The sequence below is a fragment of the Macrobrachium rosenbergii genome, chromosome 41 (genome assembly GCF_040412425.1).
Source record: "Macrobrachium rosenbergii isolate ZJJX-2024 chromosome 41, ASM4041242v1, whole genome shotgun sequence".
Taxonomy (NCBI): Eukaryota; Metazoa; Arthropoda; class Malacostraca; order Decapoda; family Palaemonidae; genus Macrobrachium; species Macrobrachium rosenbergii.
The window spans coordinates 37,869,547-37,892,931 of record NC_089781.1 but is presented as its reverse complement, the minus strand read 5'-3'; the positions used below and the strand labels follow the sequence as shown (position 1 = coordinate 37,892,931).

The window sequence follows — 23,385 nt, the reverse complement described above, 5'->3', positions numbered from 1 at the left end:
TATATATATATATATATATATATATATATATATATATATATATATATATATATATATATATATATATAATGCCCGACTGGACGTATTTTACGTCGACAAAAGTTGTCTGTCGGGTGCCGAGTGGACGTAAAATACGCTAACTACAAAAAGTTTTTCTAAATATTCATGGAGAAATACTTATAGGCCTAGTTTGCGAAAAATTTTAAATCGCGCCTTGAGGGATGCTGGGAGTTCACGGATCACGCTGTTGTTTTGTTTACAAGCGTGGCCCAGCTGCGCATGCGCAAATTTCTTTCTTCTCCCACTAGAAAGCATAAGCAACGCATCGTCAGAGAGCGATTTCTTGACGCGTTCGTGTTTTGCCAAACTTGTGCAAGTGTTAGCGTGTTTGTGACACAATAGGATGTACGCAGAGATGTCCCAACATCGTCAGGACTCTGAAAGGCGCGTATTGCCTGTCGGTAGTGAGCGTGTGAGACGCGTTTTAGACTTGGATGCTGGAGAGGGACCCAGCACTCAAGGTGATCCATCTTATGAGTGCCATGGCTGAAAGTGACCATGGGCCCCAAGGGCTGTACCCTGTGCCTTTTACGACCCCTAGGAAACATCGGGGTTGATGAATACTTGTTGGAGCTCGATCGAGAGCAGGTGGAAAGTCCTCATTTTGATGGCAGTTGGTCATCTAGTGAGGAGGACATCACGCCCGATGTCAGTGATGACGAGTATTTTCCCCCAATGTCCATACAAGAGCCAGAGCATGAAAGTGAACCCAAGTTCAGTGGTTTCAGTGCTTATGAGGGAGAGTCTGAGGCACCGATTGTGGTTGGTGGGGATGAGACAGAAAGTGATGGTGAAAGTGAGGGAGATGGGCCAGTGGGGAGTGTGAAGCCGTGCCCACGCACGTGCCCATAGAAGGTCGCAACATCGCAGCAGCCTAGGTGAAGGCTGTTCGTCCGAAAGTGATGAGGGGTAGTTGGAGGACCCCACCCCACCTAACATGCACCCATTCACGGCAGTACCTGGACTGACCGTCCCTGTTCCTCTCACTGCACTGGGGTTCATTCAGCTCTTCCTTACACGGGAATTGCTGGAATACCTCATTGCAGAGACGGCGGATTACACTCGGTACTGCCGTGAGGAACTGCAGACGACGTTGTCGTATCGATGGCGGGGCTGCAACCTCACGGACATGGTGCATTTTTGGGCTCCACATTTTTTTTTGGAATGATGCCTGCTGCCGACATCAGGCAATATTGGAGGCGGAATTTTGTTTTAAGTACACCCAATGTGCCCGGCATTATGGCGTTGGACAGGTATTTCAACGCCTTCAACCGAAGGGCCATACCCCGGAATAACCCAGATCACCTCATCTTAGTCTGCCCAGTGTTGGAGTACATTCATGAATGGTGCCAGTTTCTCGTGGTTCCTTCCAAGAACCTTACTTTGGATGAGGGGATGATGCCATACAAAGGACGTCTAAGCATAAAAGTGTACAACCCCAAGAAGCCAAAGAAATATGGTGTGAAGTTATTTTTTATTACGGAATCCAACACTGGATACGTCGTTGACTTCTCTGTGCATTCCGGGGTCTTCTCCACGCTGCGTGACACTGTCTTCGGTCTTGTGGATCATTTCCGTAACCAGGGATACCACGTGTTTATGGATAATTATTATAACTCCTTATCCCTGGCCCAGGAACTGTATGAAGCAGGTGTGCACATCAGTGGTACCCTTCGGTTGGTGCATGGGGCCCCGAATGTCCTCAAGAGGTTCGCTAGCCACCCGCAACATCTGGCAAGAGGAGAGACAGAGTGGCGGCAGAAGGGAGATGTCTTTGTCATCTGTTGGAAGGGAGTCCGACTCGTGCCGATGATTACAACTAGTCATAAGCCCATCCAAGAAGAGGTCGTTCAGCGGAAGAAGACACATCGGCAGGGGTGAGTTATGTATGAGGAGTTTCGTGTCCAACGGCCTACTGTCATCGGGCACTACAATAGGCACATGGGAGGAGTTGATCTCTTTAATCATCTCATCCAGTATTATCCCTTCGCCAGGGAAACCAGGAGGTGAACACAAAAGCTTCCCAAATACCTCCTTCAGGTGGCCCTCCAGAATGCCTACATCCTCTACTGTGGGTACAATTCGGACACCCGGAGGTTGTCCCACATCCAGTTTCTCGAGGTTGCCGGGAATGCCCTCATAAACTTCAATCCTGAGGAGTGGCCTTCCAACACCGCCCCCCTGCCCCGAGCTCCAGATCTGCCCCAAGAGGATAGGGCAGATGTCGCTAGGAGGGGCAACCTCGGTCGTCCTGCTCCTGCCGATGCCTCCCCTGCTGCCGCCGCACTTGATGATGCTGCCGCCTGTGCTGTCCCTGCTGCCGCCCTCCCTGACATTCCAATGTCCCGTCGGGTAGTGGACCCTGTGTGTCGGCTGCAGGCAGGGGATCACACACTGGAGCCCCTAGAAGGGCGTAAGCAGAAACGGTACCGGGTGTGCCATATGAATGGCAGAAGAAGAAGGTAGCACTTTGCAGGATCGGGGAGTGTGACCGCAAATACCACACTGCGGTTATATATTAGAATGCGCCTACCCGAGGGACACTGGAGGGCGCAGCGGACCGGCGAAGGGCGGCCCATCTGCAGTAAGGGCATGCGTCTCCCTCCTCCACCTGTACCTCGTCATGTCTAGAGGAAAAAAATGCAAGACTCTTCAATGGAAGAGGGAGAAAACAAGAATAGAACAAAGAGTTAGGATTACGAGTGAGTATTCTGCATTGATTTTATATTTAATTTTATATTTATTACAAGTTTTTATATATCTGTATTTATTAGTATTTTGTATTTTATTTTTTTTTATGCAAAAAAAGTTTTTCACCTGCATTCCTTTTATTTATGTATTCGTACCAAAATAAAAAAAATATATATATGTGTGTATGTATGTATGAATGTGCATATATATATATTTTGGTAAGCAAAAAATCTTACATTCTAGCGATATTCAATCATTTATCTTCATTTTGCAACAAACTGGGAAGTCTCTAGCACAATATTTCGATTTATGGTGAATTTTTGACAAAAACTTTTTCCTTACGTCTGCGCGCGCTAACTCTGCTGAAAATCTCAGAAATTCTTTAGTCACTTTGTCGTAATTTTTGCACCATTTTCTATTAGCCATTACATAAAGTTTTATATATGAAAATGTGCGCAATTTCATCTAGAATACAACAAAAAATAACTCGTGGTTGTAGCTTTTATCAGTTTTGAAATATTTTTATATAAATCACAATAAGTGCCAAAATTTCAATCTATGGTCAACTTTGACTCGACCGAAATGGTCGAAAAATGCAATTGTAAGCTAGAGCTCTTACATTCTAGTAATACTCAATCATTTACCTTCATTTTGCAACAAACGAGAAGTCTCTAGCACAATATTTTGATTTATGGTGAATTTTTGAAAAAAATTTTTCCTTACGTCCGCGTGTGCTAACTCTGCTGAAAATCTCAGAAATTCTTTAGTCACACTGTCGTAATTTTTGCACTGTTTTCTATTAGCCATTACATAAAGTATTATATATGAAAATGTGTGTAATTTCATGTAGAATACAATAAAAATAACGCATGGTTGTAGCTTGTATCACTTTTGAAATATTTACATATAAATCACGATAAGTGCCAAAATTTCAACCTTTGGTCAACTTTGACTCGACCGAAATGGTCGAAAAATGCAATTGTAAGCAAAAAATCTTACATTCTAATAATATTCAATCATTTACCTTCATTTTGCAACAAACGGGAAGTCTCTAGCACAATATTTCGATTTATGGTGAATTTTTGAAAAAAACTTTTCCTTACATTCACGCGCTAACTATGCTGAAAATCTCAGAAATTCTTTAGTCTCTTAGAAGTAATTTTTGCACAGTTTTCTATTAGCCGTTACATAAAGTTTTATATATGAAAATGTGTGCAATTTCATGTAGAATACAACAAAAATACCTCATGGTTGTAGATTTTATCAGTTTTGAAATATTTTCATATAAATCATGATAAGGGACAAAATTTAAACCTATGGTCAACTTTGACTCGACTGAAATGGTCGAAAAATGCAATTGTAAGCTAGAGCTCTTACATTCTAGTAATACTCAATCATTTACCTTTATTTTGCAACAAACGAGAAGTCTCTAGCACAATATTTCGATTTATGGTGAATTTTTGAAAAAAAACTTTTTCCTTATGTCCGCGTGTGCTAACTGCTGAAAATCTCAGAAATTCTTTAGTCACACTGTCGTAATTTTTGCACCGTTTTCTATTAGCTATTACATAAAGTATTATATATGAAAATGTGCGCAGTTTCGTTTAGAATACAATAAAAAATAACGCATGGTTGTAGCTTTCATCAGTTTTGAAATAATTACATATAAATCACGATAAGTGCCAAAATTTCAACCTTTGGTCAACTTTGACTCGACCGAAATGGTCGAAAAATGGAATTGTAAGCAAAAAATCTTACATTCTAGTAATACTCAATCATTTACCTTCATTTTGCAACAAACGGGAAGTCTCTAGCACAATATTTCGATTTATGGTGAATTTTGAAAAAACTTTTTCCTTACTTCCGCACGCTAACTCTGCTGAAAATCTCAGAAATTCTTTAGTCTCTTAGTTGTAATTTTTGCACAGTTTTCTAGCCGTTACATAAAGTTTTATATATGAAAATATGTGCAATTTCATGTAGAATACAACAAAAATACCTCATGGTTGTAGATTTTATCAGTTTTGAAATATTTTCATATAAATCATGATAAGTGACAAAATTTAAACCTATGGTCAACTTTGACTCGACCGAAATGGTCGAAAAATGCAATTGTAAGCTAGAGCTCTTACATTCTAGTAATACTCAATCATTTACCTTCATTTTGCAACAAACGAAAAGCACAATATTTCGATTTATGGTGAATTTTTGAAAAAAAAACTTTCCTTACATCCACGTGTGCTAACTCTGCTGAAAATCTCAGAAATTCTTTAGTCACACTGTCGTAATTTTTGCACCGTTTTCTATTAGCCATTACATAAAGTATTATATATGAAAATGTGTGCAATTTCATGTAGAATACAATACAAAATAACGCATGGTTGTAGCTTGTATCACTTTTGAAATATTTACATATAAATCACGATATGTGCCAAAATTTCAACCTTTGGTCAACTTTGACTCGACCGAAATGGTCGAAAAATGCAATTGTAAGCAAAAAATCTTACATTCTAGTAATATTCAATCATTTACCTTCATTTTGCAACAAACGAGAAGTCTCTAGCACAATATTTTGATTTATGGTGAATTTTTGAAAAAACTTTTTTCTTACATCTGCGCGCTAACTCTGCTGAAAATCTCAGAAATTCTTTAGTCTCTTAGTTGTAATTTTTGCACAGTTTTCTATTAGCCGTTACATAAAGTTTTATATATGAAAATGTGTGCAATTTCATGTAGAATACAACAAAAATACCTCATGGTTGTAAATTTTATCAGTTTTGAAATATTTTCATATAAATCATGATGTGACAAAATTTAAACCTACAGTGAACTTTGACTCGACCGAAATGGTCGAAAAATGCAATTGTAAGCTAAAACTCTTACATTCTAGTAATATTCAATCATTTACCTTCATTTTGCAACAAACGAGAAGTCTCTAGCACAATATTTCGATTTATGGTGAATTTTTGAAATAAACTTTTTCCTTACGTCCGTGCACAGTAACTCTGCTGAAAATCTCGGAAATTCTTTAGTCACTTTCTCGTAAGTTTTGCACAGTTTTATATTAGCCGATACATAAAGTTTTATATATGAAAATTTGCACAATTTCATGGAGAATACAACCAAAACTAACGCATGGTTGTAGCTTTTATCAGTTTTGAAATATTTTCATATAAATCACGATAAGTGCCAAAATTTCAACCTTCAGTCAACTTTGACTCGACTGAAATGGTTGAAAAATGCAGTTGTAAGCAAAAAATCTTACATTCTAGTAATATTCAATCATTTACCTTCATTTTGCAACAAACGGGAAGTCTCTAGCACAATATTTCGATTTATGGTGAATTTTTTAAATAAACTTTTTCCTTACATCCGCACGCTAACTCTGCTGAAAATCTCAGAAATTCTTTAGTCACTTTGTCGTAATTTTTGCACAGTTTTCTATTAGCCGTTACATAATGCTTTATATATGAAAATGTGTGCAATTTCGTGTAGAATACAACAAAAAATAACTCATGGTTGTAGCTTTTATCAGTTTTGAAATATTTTCACATAAATCACAATAAGTGCCAAAATTTCAACCTTCGGTCAACTTTGACTAGACTGAAATGGTCGAAAAATGCAATTGTAAGCTAAAGCTTACATTCTAGTAATATTCAATCATTTACCTTCATTTTGCATTAAATTGGAAGTCTCTAGCACAATATTTCGATTTATGGTGAATTTTTGAAATAAACTTTTTCCTTATGTCTGCACGCGCTAACTGTGCTGAAAATCTCAGAAATTCTTTAGTCACTTTGTCGTAATTTTTGCACCGTTTTCTATTAGCCATTACATAATGTTTTATATATGAAAATGTGTGTAATTTCATGTAGAATACAACAAAAAATAACTCATGATTGTAGCTTTTATCAGTTTTGAAATATTTTCATATAAATCTCGATGTGCCTAAAATTTCAACCTTCTGTCAACTTTTACTCGACCGAAATGGTAGAAAAATGCAATTGTAAGCTAAATCTTACATCCTAGTAATACTCAATCATTTACCTTCATTTTGCAACAAACGAGAAGTCTCTAGCACAATATTTCGATTTATGGTGAATTTTTGAAAAAACTTTTTCCTTACATTCCGCGCGCTAACTCTGCTGAAAATCTCAGAAATTCTTTAGTCACTTTGTCATAATTTTTGCACCGTTTTCTATTAGCCGTTACATAAAGTTTTATATATGAAAATTTGCACAATTTCATGGAGAATACAACCAAAACTAATGCATGGTTGTAGCTTTTATCAGTTTTGAAATATTTTCATATAAATCACAATAAGTGCCAAAATTTGAACCTTCAGTCAACTTTGACTCGACTGAAATGGTTGAAAAATGCAATTGTAAGCAAAAAATCTTACATTCTAGTAATATTCAATCATTTACCTTCATTTTGCAACAAACGAGAAGTCTCTAGCACAATATTTCGATTTATGGTGAATTTTTGAAATAAACTTTTTCCTTACATCCGCTCGCTAACTCTGCTGAAAATCTCAGAAATTCTTTAGTCACTTTGTCATAATTTTTGCACCGTTTTCTATTAGCCATTACATAAAGTTTTATATATGAAAATGTGTGCAATTTCATGTAGAATAAAACAAAAAATAACTTTGGTTTTTTTAAATATATTCATTTAAATCTTGATAAGTGCCAAAATTTCAACCTTCGGTCAACTTTGACTCTACAGAAATGGTCGAAAAATGCAATTGTAAGCTAATACATTCTAGTAATATTCAATCATTCACCTTCATTTTGCAACAAACTGGAAGTCTCTAGCGCAATATTTCGATTTATGGTGAATTTTTGAAAAAAAATTTTTACGACCGCACATTATGAATTCATGCATCATTTTGTGATAATATTTTCTCTGTGTTGCTTTGACCGTTTTACAATTTGTTATATACCAAAATCATTGCAATTTAGTGTACAATATAAAAAAAATAACTCATTAGCTTTAACCGTTGTGCTCACAGCGCAATTTGTTTACAATTACATATGAAATTTTTTTTAGTGCGGTCATGTATTCCAATATTTATATATGATAATGTTTTTTTTTTATTTCTGATGGTTGCATACTAAACTTCAGGCAATGACAAAAAAAGGAGCCAAAAATGAACTCTTAATCTTGGAAACTAAGCGTGCTGTGATTTTTTGAAAAAACTTTCTTTCCGCTTTGGCACTTACTCTCAAACCCTGCCGGCATACGGGAGACACTTTTGTAAATAGACGCTCAGCGTTTAAGGGTTAATCAAAATGTAAAAATCAGATATACTTGATAATAAGGTACTCTGCATATTAAATTGGACATTACTTCAAAAGGGACCGTTCAAAATAAGGGTATCAAAAAGTCTTACGGCAAAAATCCTATATGGCAAAGTTTCCTATGGCGAAAATTCCTGAGGTGAGTTTTCCTACGGCAAAAATGTTTACGGGGAATGTTCCTGGAACCATCAGACAGTATTCTTGGGGTTTTCATGGCAATTTACTTGATGCATTGTTGGTGGATTTACTTTAAAGTTTCCTTAAACTTTTCCACTAGAAAGGAATATTACTCTGTCCTTTGTAATTTTAAACTGTTATTGCTAACTCTTGTTTGTTGATATACATCTTATTTTTTATATGATGAAACAATCATGCATCATCTGCATTAGAAATTTTTTGGGACAGGTATCCACTTCCCTGGATTTGCTGTAAAATTCTTGGAAATTCTTCATGTGTCTTGTATGTGCTTCCTACTTCACTCCCATTGTAATGTGAAGATTCTTACTATATACATAAATTGATATGGCTTACTATAGAAGTTTAATATTCAGAAAAGTTTCTCAATCCCTCACTTGAGTAAGCAGCATACTTGATCTGCCTAAGCTTACATTCAATAATGTTTTACTTCTATTACTATGTCAGTCATTTATTTACTAATAGTTTGCTGAGTACATAATCAGTTTACATTTCACATGTTATTTTATGTTGTCTTTGGTCTTGAGGATTGTTTATTTATGAAGCAGTTCAATTTGTAAGTATTTAGGTGATCCAGGCATTTTTTCCACTTCCTTATACAGGCAGTCACTGGTTATCGGCAGCCTCGTTACTGGCGATACGGTTTTATGGTGCTTGTCTAGCGACGACGATAACCAGATTTTCATCGCTGATAACCGGTTATCGGCGCTGATTGTTTCTTATCGGCGGCGCTGATCACCGGTTATCGGCGCTGCTAACCAGGGATCAGTGCTATTATCGCTGATTTTTGGTTAGTGGCGATTTTCGATTGTCTTCATGCTGTCGGGAATGGAACCCCGCCGATAACCGGGGACTGCATGTAATATTACTCTCTTCTTTACATTACCATCAGCACTGTCGCCTTCACTTTTGCATCATTCACCATTCACAATGAGTATCACAATCAACAATAACAATGTACAGTAATGCTCATCTGGAACAAAACTTGTCTGTGCATTATGCAAAACATCTGTATTCAGTGGCAGATTTGCAGAGTAGAATGCTGTCCAGCAGTATTCAAAATGGCAGCCATTCAGCCATTTTATGCTTGCATTACAGTAGACAACATAGAGTTTTATTTTATCAACTAATGTACGGAAATTTAACTTTCTGACATGAACCGTGTGTTTGTGTTATTTAAAAGGTCAAAAATTGTATTTCCATTGTACTGAACTGTTAGGGAGAGGACTGTTCCCGATGTAAGAACAAAATTCTGCAATTTAAACTTGATAGTTAGAATGACTGACCCCAACAGAAATATTTGTGGTGTTTACTAGGCTTCACCCCAAACTCACCAGTGGAACAACCAACATCTGTTGTACGTTTATCTGTAGTGTTCCTTTTTTACTGTTATTTCTGTTTATATCTGCTATTTGTTTAAGAAGATTACTTCTTTATAGATGTTGATCTTTCTGGCTTTGTTATGTAGTAGCGTAGTTTTCTCAGGAGGCTTTAAGAAGACACAATCAATTTTTCTTTCTTCATTAGCACCAAAGAAATAACTTTACCATAGAAGTACAAGGTGATATGCAGTACAGAATATAGGGTGAGTCAGTGTGAGCCCTTATTCTTATATCAACCCACAATTGGTGAGGCTTGCAACCTCACGCCTTCTTCTCTGTGCCTTAGCTGCTCCTTCTCTTCAATTATCTGCTGTCTTTACTTCTCTGCTCTGCTTTGCTCTGCTGGACTTTTTAAAGATTTCTGGAAGTTGGTTGTCCAACCCCCAGTAGGCAGGATCTTGTTTCTGCCCGACCTTTGTAGATGCTTAATTGGTCATGCAGATTACCTGAAACACCCTATTTTTGAAATTGTACCTCCCTCAGGGAGGAGTTTCTAAAACACCAAAATTATGAATTTTTCTGGATGTTATTCCACTACAAGGCTACCTTGCTTTTTGTTATGAATTCCTCGTGATTACCAACTCAATTAAGTGGAGTCATAAGCTTCATAACCATGACACAATTATAACATGTCCCCGAGTTTGGCTTTTATAATCATAACACAGGTTTTACTTTCCTAGCTCGAGTTTACACACCTCTTTGTGCTTTCAGGTCGACTAAGCGTTCTCGGGTTCTGGCCTTGTCATCACGGTATAGCCAAAACATAGAGATGTTTTGAAATTCTCTCTCTCTCTCTCTGTTCGTTTCTTCTAGATCTCTCTCTTATGCTCTCTCTAACTATCAGTGTCTAACAGTGGGAAGGTTTCTCTCTCTCTCTCTCTCTCTCTCTCTCTCTCTCTCTCTCTCTCTCTCTCTCTCTCTCTCTTTCTCTAGATCTCTCTCTCTCTCTAACTATCAGTGTCTAACAGTCTCTCTCTCTCTCTCTCTCTCTCTCTCTCTCTCTCTCTCTCTCTCTTTCTTTTGATTAACACTTAGAATACTCAGAATTCTTAGTTATCATTACATCACTACATATCAATTAGAATGTTATTTTTACAGGATAGTTACCAACTTTCCTTTGATTTGGGCCTAATCCATGATAAGATTGGTAACTATTGTTTTATAACACAATTTTAAGGAATAACCTATTCCTAGAATATGTTATGAGTATAACTTAAATAGCCCTAGTTAATTATGCTTTGTGTATTGATTGAATTTATGTTGTTAATGGTTATGAACAGATTGGAGGGGTTACTCTTTGGCTGCAAGATGGTGAACATGAGTATTTTCACTTTTGCTGCTACTACAGTACCTTCCTTAGAAATAAGTAGTACGTATATTACAAGGCCTCTTCAGTCTCAGGCACCCCACACGAGCTCCCCTGGAATTTAGAAACATTAATAAAGTTTGAGAAAGGAGTTAAGTGTAGAATCATGTCTCTTTAGCATTATTCAGTATCTTGGCACTGGATGTTTTTCTTACAACATTGGGACAGCCATAAGAACTGCCCTTTTTTATTTTTTTAGGTAAGTCCACTGTCCTGCAGCAGTTGACAATATGCACTATGAATACAGTGCTTAGGAAGTTTTATATTGTAGTTGCTGATATGTTTTCCCAACTCTGTGAGTAAGTTTCTCTGGAATTGTGTAGCGGATCCTATTGTTTTCCAGGTCTCCCACAACTGTTGGAAGGTCTATGAAATTGACCTTACATCAAAAGCAGGGCAATTTATATGTTGAGCATTCCAATCAGACCTCAAGTAGTTAGGAGGGATGAACATATCAGCAAAACATGTTCCATTAGCAGATGTAACCTGGGTCTATCAGAAAGTTTGTTAGGCCTGCAGACCCTTTGTTTCAGGAGAGAGTATTAATCATTCCTGTGACACTTAGGATCTCAAGAGAAACTTGATGTAGGACTGCAATACATCAGCATCATCATCACTCTGTGAAATTCTGCCATTCATGTCTTCTTTTCTGTGCTTTCACTCCCACACATCTCATAGTTTTCATTGAGATAGGTCTGGGTCCTCGAACCCTAGTGGTGCCCACAGGAGTCCCGACATGTCCAAGCCATTTTCATCTCCCATTCCTCAGTTATCTCCAAATTAAATTTCCTTAGTATCATCTATGGTATCATTTCTCCTTGTATCTTGCAATCTGACCCCTAATATTTTTAAATTCAAATGATTGTAGGTATAGTGTATGTGTAGCTTCATTGTCATATAATTATTGTCCATTTATTAACACAGATCACACTGTACTAATAAACAATCTAGTTTTTATACACAATTTCAGTCTATTTGAATTTTAGATCTTCTTCAGCTTGCTCATTGTTTGATTTGCCCTTTTTCGTTCTTCAATTACTGCTGAAGAGAACTGGGTCTGGATATCACATTTTCTAAATATATAAAATACCCTACCCCACCGATCCTTTCCCCCAACTTTTATTACTTCATCTCTTTATGCATACTCTAAAAGTCTAAATATTATTTCCGTTTTGCCAAGATTTATCAAAAGTTTCATCTCTAGACATATGATGCATGCAGTTAAGTCTTTTGATGCATTGGTGATTAAAATAACATTTTCTGCATATTTCAAGTCTCAACCTTCTAGATTTTCTCCATTCTAAACCTCCGATTCCATCTCCAACCACTTTATTTATTATAAAATCCCTGAGAAGGGTTGACATAATATTTCCCGTTATTTAATGCAGTTTCACTTAACAAGGCTCCAGTGAAGATTCTATGATACATAATCATCTAATCTAAACTAGTCATGTGAGAGTGACAAATGAAGGGCTCAGGAGTCTTATCATCTCCTAAGTAGCTATATGTCATTTTTAAAAGTATTAGGTATGTAATGTGTATGAATTTATCAATATCTCTAAACAGTTCTTATTTTTTATAGATACAAACCAAGTACTTTTGCTTGTAGTGCTCTTGTCCCTTTTTTTTTTTTTCAATTCAACTAGCACACATCATTTTGTCAGATGAGATATGCAGAGTTTGAGCTGGGAGTTGACATTGAAATCTACTTAATGATGTCTCTCGTTATAAGTGATAACTCAAGTGACGCAATTGCCTTGAATCAGGCACATCAGCATTGCTAAAAGTAATAAATTGGTATCTGCAACATAATGCAACAATTGCACTGAAAATTTTTACTTTTGGTATTGAAATTATCAGTTTAGTTTTAGTAACATTCCCTAATTATGTTTTCTTTTTCAGGATATTTTCCTCCATGATAGGAACCAAAGCACATGTGAAAGAAGTAAAAGATAAATTGAAGTCTGTCAGTCCTGCACACATTGCTGCTGTGGAATTTTGCCAAGGAAGGACTATGAGGTACTGTGTAATTTATCAGCTTGTGGTCAGATGACATACCTGTCACTTGGTATTAAAGGCGATGATATTTGTAAAGTAATCAACTTACTGCAATAGCATTTTCATGTGGCTAAAATGTAAACATTAAATGTAGGGTTATCACTTAAAATATACTTTCTGTAGCATAAGCATAGCCCTTCCACCCCCCAACTACGTTTTCTGTGGCTTGCACTTTTCATCCATTTTCTTTGGTTTTTTCCCCTCTCAATTGCCTGATTTCTTTAACTTTACCTTGCCCCTCTTTTCACTTCATTTAAAAGCAATGCCTTTATGAGAGCCTTGAGATATGAATGATTGCCCATGTTAAACCACTTTATAAAATTAATAATCAAATGCAGTCACACATTTTGTAATGAAATGCATCATACAATAATGCAGTAAAATCACACATTTTTTAAAGAATATGCTACAAGGTATATAGTACATGAATCCTACCTATATTCAGGACTCTCCATAAGGTATGTTGGTCAGTCCAGATAGGGAGCACTACAGTATCAGCTTGGTGGATAATCATGACAATGTCATTCTCTCTACATATATAATCCTTTTTGTGTTCTCTGCTTCAATAAGTAAAAGCATTTCATAACATTATTGTCTTCCCTCAGTTGACGTGCAAGTCTTGAAGGGATTCTTTTACTTTGCATGGTGCACCACCTCCAGCTTGACTCATTTGCAACTCAAGTTTAAAGACCATTTTAATGGGCTTTTTGAATATGCTTGGTGTTTTTTACTTTGATGCCCTTGGTGTTGCTAAACCAAACTTGTTTCACCATAAACTAACACTCAGATATATCCCAGATTTAAAAGGACAAGTGAACTGATAAGTCTTAATGGTTGGATGCTATTCACCAGTTTCAAGATGACTGATCTGGGTGGGTAAAATTAAGTCAGGCAGAGGGAAAACTTTCAGTCGAATGGGTGAGAATAATTCATATTGCTTTGATAAGAAAATGGGTGATAAAAGTGAAAAGGAATTACAGAGGCAAACATTCCTAAATGTTCCTGTGAATGTTCTTTTGATTGAATAAGAGGGATGTTATAAATTATTGAAAGGGTAAGAGTAGAGTAGGTTTGGATAAGGAATAGGTATATTGATCAAGTGTTTGTGATGAAATATTTATATGAGAAGTTTGAGAATAAAAGGAAAAGCTTAAGGTGGTGGACCTAAAGAAATCTTATGAACTGACAGAGATGCAATATCAGTGGTACCTTGTAGTCGAACTGAATTCGTTTCAGATGGCTGTTTGAGTGCTGTTTTGTTTGAGTACTGAACAAATTTTTCTCATGAAGAATGGTGTAAATTGAATTAACCAATTCCTGACCCCAAAATAGAAGCATTTTAACCCTTTAACGCCGAAGCCCTATTTTCAAAAACATCTCCCGTATGCCGGCGGCCTCCGAGAGGTAGTGCCGAAGTGGAAAAAAATTTTTTTCAAAAAATCACAGCGCGCTTAGTTTTCAAGATTAAGAGTTCATTTATGGCTCCTTTTTTTCTCATTGCCTGAAGTTTAGTATGCAACCATCAGAAATAAAAAATATATCATTATCATATATAAATATTGGAATATATGACAGCAAAAAAAAAAAACTCATATATAATTGTATACAAATCGTGCTGTAAGGAAAACGGTTGAAGCTAATGAGTTAATTTTTTTAGTTGTATTGTACACTAAATTGCGATGATTTTGGTATATAACAGATTGTAAAACGATTAAAGCAACACAGAGAAAATATTATCACAAAATGATGCATGAATTCGTAACGAGCGGACGTAAAAAAAAGTTTTTTTCAAAAATTCACCAAAAATCAAAATATTGTGCTAGAGACTTTCCAATTGTGCCAAAATGAAGGAAATTGATTGAATATTACTAGGCTGTAAGTTTTTTAGCTTACAATTGCATTTTTGAACCATTTCGATCGAGTTAAAGTTGACCGAAGGTTGATTTTTTTCTATTTATCGTTATTTCGATGTAAATATAAAAAAACTGTGAAGAGCTAAAGGAATGATATATTTTTTGTTGTATTCTACATGAAATTGCGCACATTTTGATGTATAACACTTTATGTAACGAATAATATGAAACGGCGAAAAAATTACGGCAAGCTGACGCAAGAAATGACAGGATTTTCAGCAGAGTCCGCATGCGCAGAGCGAAGGAAAATTTTTTTTTTTATTCACCAAAAATCTACATATTGTGCTAGAGACTTTCCGTTTGTTGCAAAGTGAAGGTAAATGATTGATTGTTACTTGAATGTAATAATTATGGCTTACGGATGCGTTTTTCGATCATTTCGGTCGAGTCAAAGTTGACCGAATGTTAAAATTTTGTCAGTTATCGTGATTTCGGCGAAAATATTAAAAAACTGTGAAGAGCTAAAGGAATGACATATTTTTTGTTGTATTCTACATGACATTTCGCACATTTTGATGTATAACACTTTATGTAATGACTAATATGAAATGGCGAAAAAATTACAGCAAGCTGACGCAAGAAATGACAGGATTTTCAGCGGAGTACACGCGCGCAGAGCTAAGGAAAATTTTTTTTCAAAAATTCACCAAAAATCTAAATAATGTACTAGAGACTTTCCGTTTGTTGCAAAATGAAGGTAAATGATTGATTGTTACTCGAATGTAAAAATTAAACGGATGCGTTTTTCGATCATTTCGGTCGAATCAAAGTTGACCGAATGTTAAAATTTTGTCAGTTATCATGATTTCGGCGAAAATATTAAAAAACTGTGAAGAGTTAAAGGAATGATATATTTTTTGTTGTATTCTACATGAAATTGCCCACATTTTGATGTATAACACTTTATGTAACGAATAATATGAAACGGCGAAAAAATTACGGCAAGCTGACGCAAGAAATGACAGGATTTTCAGCAGAGTTCATTTGGAGCGGAGGAAATTTTTTTTCAAAAATTCACCAAAATTCTAAATATTGTGCTAGAGACTTTCTGTTTGTTGCAAAATGAAGGTAAATGATTGATTGTTACTTGAATGTAATAATTATGGCTTACGGATGCGTTTTTTCTATCATTTCAGTCGAATCAAAGTTGACCGAATGTTAAAATTTTGTCAGTTATCGTGATTTCGGCGAAAATATTAAAAAACTGTGAAGAGCTAAAGGAATGACATATTTTTGTTGTATTCTACATGAAATTGCGCACATTTTGATGTATAACACTTTATGTAATGAATAATATGAAACGGTGAAAAAATTACGGCAAAACGCAAGAAATGACAGGATTTTCAGCGGAGCGCAAAGAAATGAGCGAAGGAAAAATTTTTTTTTTTTTTAAAATTCACCAAAATCTAAATAATGTGCTAGAGACTTTCCGTTTGTTGCAAAATGAAGGTAAATGATTGATTGTTAATGTAATTTTTTCTTCGCCACGTCAGAACCCAAAAATCGGGCGTAAAAAATCGGCAAAAATCATAAGAAAACCTTAAATTTTAATGCTCTGGGTGCATTGAAAACGACGTAAACTGCATTATTATTGTTTTACATCAAAAAACCTTAAAATTATGATTATTCTGCGTTTTGTTTCTTCCGCAAAATGAACATGCGTCGGTAAATTCTGATTATATTTGATTGTTACCTCGAATGTAATAACCGTAAACCTTACGGATGCGTTTGGCTTACGGATCATTTTTCGATCATTTCGGTTGAATCAAAGTTGACCGAATGTTAAAATTTTGTCAGTTATCGTGATTTCAATGTAAATATTAAAAAACTGAAGAGCTAAAGGAATGATATATTTTTTGTTGTATTCTATAGAAATTGCGCACATTTTGATGTATAACACTTTATGTAATGAATAATATGAAACGACGAAAAAATTACGGCAAGCTGACGCAAGAAATGACAGGATTTTCAGCAGAGTTCGCTTGGAGCGGAGGAAATTTTTTCAAAAAATTCACCAAAATTCTAAATATTGTGCTAGAGACTTTCCGTTTGTTGCAAAATGAAGGTAAATGATTGATTATTACTCGAATGTAATAATTATGGCTTACGGATTCGTTTTTCGATCATTTCGGTCGAGTCAAAGTTGACTGAATGTTAAAATTTTGTCAGTTATCGGATTTTCACTGCTAAAGGAATGATATATTTTTGTTGTATTCTACATGAAATTGCGGATTTTGTATAACACTTTTTTCAAAAAATTCACTGACGCAAAAATGACAGGATTTTAGCAATTCACGTTGTGCACCAAAATTCTAAATATTGTGCTAGAGACTTTCCGTTTGTTGCAAAATGAAGGTAAATGATTGATTATTACTCTAATGTAATAATTATGGCTTACGGATTCGTTTTTCGATCATTTCGGTCGAGTCAAAGTTGACTGAATGTTAAAATTTTGTCAGTTATCGTGATTTCGATGTAAATATTAAAACACTGTGAAGAGCTAAAGGAATGATATATTTTTTGTTGTATTCTACATGAAATTGCGCACATTTTGATGTATAACACTTTATGTAACGAATAATATGAAACGGCGAAAAAAAATTACGCAAGCTGACGCAAGAAATGACAGGATTTTCAGCGGAGTTCAAAAACGTGCGGAGCGGAGGAAAATTTTTTTTTAAAAATTCACCAAAATTCTAAATATTGTGCTAGAGACTTTCCATTTGTTGCAAAGTGAAGGTAAATGATTGATTGTTACTCGAATGTAATAATTATGGCTTACGGATGCGTTTTTCGATCATTTCGGTCGAGTCAAAGTTGACCGAATATTAAAATTCACTTTGGTTGCTGGGTCCTTCTCCAGCATCCCAGTCTAAAACTCGCCTCACACGCTCACTTCCGACAGGCAGTATGCGCCTTTCACGGTCCTGACCCCTTTGTGACATCTCTGCAAACGTTCTGTTGCAGCACGAATACGCTGACACTTGCAAAAGTTCAACAAAACACGTCTGCGTCAAAATATCGCTCCCGCAAGGTGCTGCTCTGATGCTCTCTGATGCGAGATGGGGGAAATTCGCGCATGCGCGTCTGGGTGACGCTCAGAAACAAAACAACAGCTGGATCCGTGAACTCCCAGCATCCACCGAGGCGCGGGATTTGAAACCTTCCGCAAACTAGGCCTACAATTATTTTTCCGCGAATATTTAAAAAAAGCATTTTCAGTCGACGTTTGCAACGTCCACTCGGCATTCGACAGACAATTTTGGACGACGTTTAAAACGTCCAACAGGCGTTTAAGGGTTAACTCAAATTTAACAAACCTAGTAAGCAGAAAGCTTAGAAAACCTAAAAGAATATATAACAGATAAAATAAACAGAAATTTGTGTTCTCACTTTACCTGTACTTTGGGGAGTCGAAGATGTGTGTGGAAAGTGAAGAAGAGGCGAGATGTTATTGTTTGGAAGGGGAGTCACCTTCCATAAAATCAGCAGGAAACTGTGTTTCTGAGGATCTTTATCTATTTTGTCTCTCTCTACCACTTTCTTCTTGAGACTTGATGGATTTCAGTCTTACTAAAAATCTATCAAATGATGTATGTTTTTGCCTTGTCATTTAATCTCTTCAGTTGTCTGAGATCTTTGTTTTGGAACAATATTCACTCCCATAGCAACATCAGCTCCTTTGATGGCCTCTTTGTAATATTGTAGAGATTGTGGAATTTGACATATGAAACTTCTTTCAGATAAGTGACACTGACACCACTTTCTTGTTGTGTTTCTTTTTAATCTGTTTTTGTTTTTGGGTTGCTTTCATCTCTAACCATCTTAGGCCCCATGGTGACATTTGCACTAAAAAAAAAGTACATAGGAACACAAGAAAGTTTAGCAGAGTTGTTCACTGAGCAACAGCTATGGGTAAACTGACCACCTTCCCTTTGTTTCAGCTGAGAAACACACAAGCATGTGTCATATCATTTCTTACATGTTCTAACTGGTCATGTTTGTTCAGTTGAGCACTGAGCAGATGGTTGACCAGCAAGCAATTTTTTATTCAAACAAAATGTTCAAATACCAAATTGTTCAAATTTAGAGGTGTTCAAGTGTCGAAGTGCCATGGTATAAGTCAGACCATGAAATGCAAGTGACTGGTTGGATGTAGGAGTGGGTTCCATGTTAGTCAGAGTAAGGGCTTATGTACATGTAAGTGAGTTAAAAAATATGGAAGGAATAATTGGGTGTGGGATTGTTGATTTCTGGATATAGTTCATTATTAGTTGGTAAAAATGAAGAGAAGCTGCAGAGACAGGTTAAAGATTTTTGAAGTTTTTAAGGGTAGAAAGTTGAGAGAGGGTACAGTATTAGTAAGGTGAAGGTAGTGAGCATGAATTTAAGCTGGGGAAATGGAAGAATGATTGTAAGTGGTAGTGGTTGGTTTTTATGATTTGCATTAGATTTTGGAAGTGAATGTAACTAATGATGGTATTGTAAGAAAAAGGGTAACTCACTGAATTTATAAGGGATAGGTGTTAGATTGATCTGGGTGAAAATTTTAAAGGGGAAGAGGAATGTCAGTGGGAGCAAACATTGGAATATGTGAAGGGATTGTTTAGTCGACTCCCAAATATAGAAATATATAAAGCATGGTTATCAAGTACAAGTGAGATATAATGGTAAAACCTTTAAGATGAATTGTTTTTTAGTCTGTGAAGTGAAATAAGGAAGTATGAAAGGATCAGAAGTATAGAGATATATAGATGTGGTAAAAGGTTGGCATACATGAAAAACGCATCGGAAGTTTTTAAGGTGGTTTAGCCAGTGAAAGAATGGAGGACAAAATATGGCTAAAAATTTTATATAATTATTGAAGAGGTGAGATAAGTATTTGCTTGATAGGGTTGCAAAGGAGTTGTTGCAGTGTATGTATGGATGTTGATATGCTGCTGATAAATCTCAGTAGGTGTATAAAGTGACGGAGGCTGTAGAAGTTTTCTGCACTGTGGATTCATCCTTTATTCAACAGTTAAATGATGAATGGGGCTATGATTATTGTTTAATTTCTCTTAGAATCACCTATTATTAAGGGAAGGAGTGTATTGCTAATTTGAATGACTTAAGTATTACTGCCCATGGTTGTATGCAACCTGATTTTCTCAGGAAGGAAAACTTGTAGTTATTGCTCTTCTTTGAAACTGATGATCTTCACACTGAAGGCATGCCTAGTCAAGATCGGTGGAGTTTAGTTGTCATGAATTAGTCAGTCCCCGCTGTAGATGTAACCACTTTCTTCCGGGGAAAAATAAACCAAGACAGCTAAAGTGTGGGGCCTTTGTAGCTTTTGCCATGACCGGATTGGAATCCTCTTTTGCTTGCCTAAGACTTCAAAAGGCATTTTAGCTGTTCACTAGCAAAGGTGGCTTATGGGCTGTATGCTGTGCCCAAGGGTAACTTGAATACAAGCAGTCCCCGGTTATCGGTGGGGTTCCGTTCCCGATGGCGTGACAACAACCGACAATCGCCACTAACCGAAAACCAGCGATAATAGCACTGATCCCCGGTTAGTGGCGCCGATAACTGGTGATCAGCGCCGCCAATAAGAGGCGATCAGCGCCAATAACCGGTTATCAGCGCCAATAACTGGTTATCAGCAACGAAAATCTGGTTATTGTCATCGCTAGACAAGCGCCGTAAAACCGGATCGACAGTAACCGAGGCTGCCGATAACCGGGGACTGCCTGTATAGCTGTAATACTAGGTGACCATATTCTATCCTTAAGCCAAAGCTTTGCAGTTGTGACCAGGAGCATTCTGTAAGTTTTATAAGACCAGCGCCTCTGCACAGATATGAGACTCAAACTCCTGCTGACAGTGCCAAATGGAATCTGATTGCTTCTGAAAATACATGTGGTGACTGGACAAAGACTGCAAAACAGTGATGCAGAGTAGCCCTACACAAATGGCAGAGTGTCTCAGTGAGGCCTGAGAACCCATGGTGTGCATGTAGCTTTATTTAATTCTCTCTCTCTCTCTCTCTCTCTCTCTCTCTCTCTCTCTCTCTCTCTCTCTCTCTCTCTCTCTCTCTCTCTCTCTCTCTCTCTCTCATATATATATCTTTCATACACCTTCTCTCCTTAAACTTTTCCATTGTTTTAATTTCCTTTCACATTATCTTTCCGTCTCAGTCATTCTCCTTTTTTCTCTTTGTGTTAATATCCTTTCATTTTTTCTTCCTTTTACCAACCATCACTCTAAAGTATTTCAAACTCCCTTAAATCTGTTTTTTTAATCTATTTGCAATAATGTCATATTTATTCTTTCTAAATTGAGCATGAATCCTCTGAGCAAAAAAACACATTGGCTGCCCCTTGTAGCGTTACCTCTATAGAAGGCTCATCAGCAACACGTTGACCCTAAACACACGCACACACTGCACTACTCATCACTGTGTGTGTTTCCTACACACTCAAATCCTTAAGCCTCAACACATCTGCATCTAAACCAATATTTTCATGGTCTTGCTATATTCTCCTTCCCCCAGCTGTCAAATTATACACACATCTGACCCACATATCATCCTCCATTCTTTCTTTGTGGCCACACTTTCTAATACATCTTAATTTTTACATTTATTACCATTTAAACCTTCCTTACTCTACATGTACTATACAAAAAATTCATTTTAATAGCTTCTATATTTTTTCTCATTTGCATTCAACATGAATGTATCTTTCACAAAGAGGGTACCTTCCAGCTTTTTCTTTTGTTGACACTTATCTTTACAGCCCCCACTAATTTTGTTGCGACACCTTTTCTATGACTCCTCTTATCCATTGCATTTACTCCTAAGTACCCATTATGATCTTACTCTTACAAATGGTTTCAGAGTGTTTCACTAGTCTCTGCAGCTTCTTTTCACTGTCACCAACTAACACAATATCATCACCAAATAGCGATAACTCCACACTTCATTCACAGCCACTATTATTCCATAACTGTGCCTACATCTGTCAATTGTACATCTGTTCTCATCACTTCATCCATAGAAAATATAAAATAGCCATAGAGACATAATGCATTTTTGTCTCAGACCAGCTTTTACATCAACCAGTTATTAATATGTACTTAATCAAAAACAAACTTCCCTTTCATCATAGAAATTTGTAATTTTTCTCAGGCCACCTCAGCAACATATCCTCAGTACCCTCTAAATTGCATGTTTTTCAATTCTATTATATGCCCCCCTCCATTTGGGACCACCTTGACGTGGTGAGGGGGCTCTTGAACCCCAGGAATCTGTTCCCTGGGTTGAGTCCAAGAGTCCCACATGCCATTACTGTATATATTTGTTTGCTTTAATTTTTGTGGAATTTTCCACTTTTACTAAAATTTATGGGACCTTATGAATAGATGGGAATGGGTTTATATCTGAAGCTAAATAGTGAGAACTGTGGTAGGACCATCAACTGCCCAATAATGTTCAAACCTGAGAGTTATCAGATTGATAGCTCAAAGGCAGAACTATTCTTTAGGGCTAGACCACAGATTCCAAGGGGGGTCTGGTTCTAGGGATAGGACTCTCGGCATTCTACAGTATCCTGTTTGCCCATGATATGATTAGGATGGGGACGATTGTATTCTTGAAATACTCTCAGTCCTAGCAAGCAGGTTTGGCTTACACTTGGGCCACTCTAATCATGTTGTGCCATCCCCTTTTGGGTAGGGTGGGGGCGGACATTTGGGAGTTGGTTCTCATTTGTGCCATTGGTGGAAGAATAAACTCCATGAAAAGCTGATGATATCTTTTTAAGGTTTTCAGATTTTTTCCCCTCAACTCTTGATGATTAGTCAATCTTAGGATTCGAGTACCCCTGGGCCCTTTGATGGTATTGTTCCGGCACAGTTGACAACCACTGCTCCAGTACAGAGCAAATCTTCTAGCATGGAAATGGACAATGCTCTTGACAATCCAAATTATCAAAATCATGGTGGTATGAAAACTTTAATACCTTATAAAACTCCCAAGAAGAGTAAATACTGACATGACCCAACCTTGACTCACTTCGACTCCCTCTTTGGGAGTAGAAGTTGGTCAAGGTTTCTAACCATGGAAGCTGACCAAAATATTTCAGCTTTAAAACTAGGAAATTATTTATTAAATAGACATCCAGCGACAGATATGTCGTTCAAACAAATAAAGAAAAAAGCTTGGCTTATAGAATCCACAACAAAAAGTCAGTCCGAATTCTATTTGTCTTTGAGAAATATAGACAATATTAACATAAGAGTGAAAAAACACAATACTATGAACAGCATTCAGGGTACCATTGCACTTCCTGAAAACAACAATGAACCAGTCGATAAGAAAATGCTATTAGACTCTCTCAAAAAAAGATACCAAAAGGTCCAAGAATGTGAGGTAT

General features: G+C 36.7%; 1 protein-coding gene across 1 annotated transcript in view; it reads left to right on the top strand.

Moving 5' to 3' along the window:
- LOC136827094 (uncharacterized) overlaps positions 1-23,385 on the top strand; it is a 227,369-nt gene that overhangs the window by 61,444 nt on the left and 142,540 nt on the right. The window contains exon 8 of the mRNA XM_067084850.1: positions 12,900-13,016. Within this exon, the coding sequence (XP_066940951.1) occupies positions 12,900-13,016 (117 nt within the window). The remainder of the gene's footprint in view (positions 1-12,899; positions 13,017-23,385) is intronic.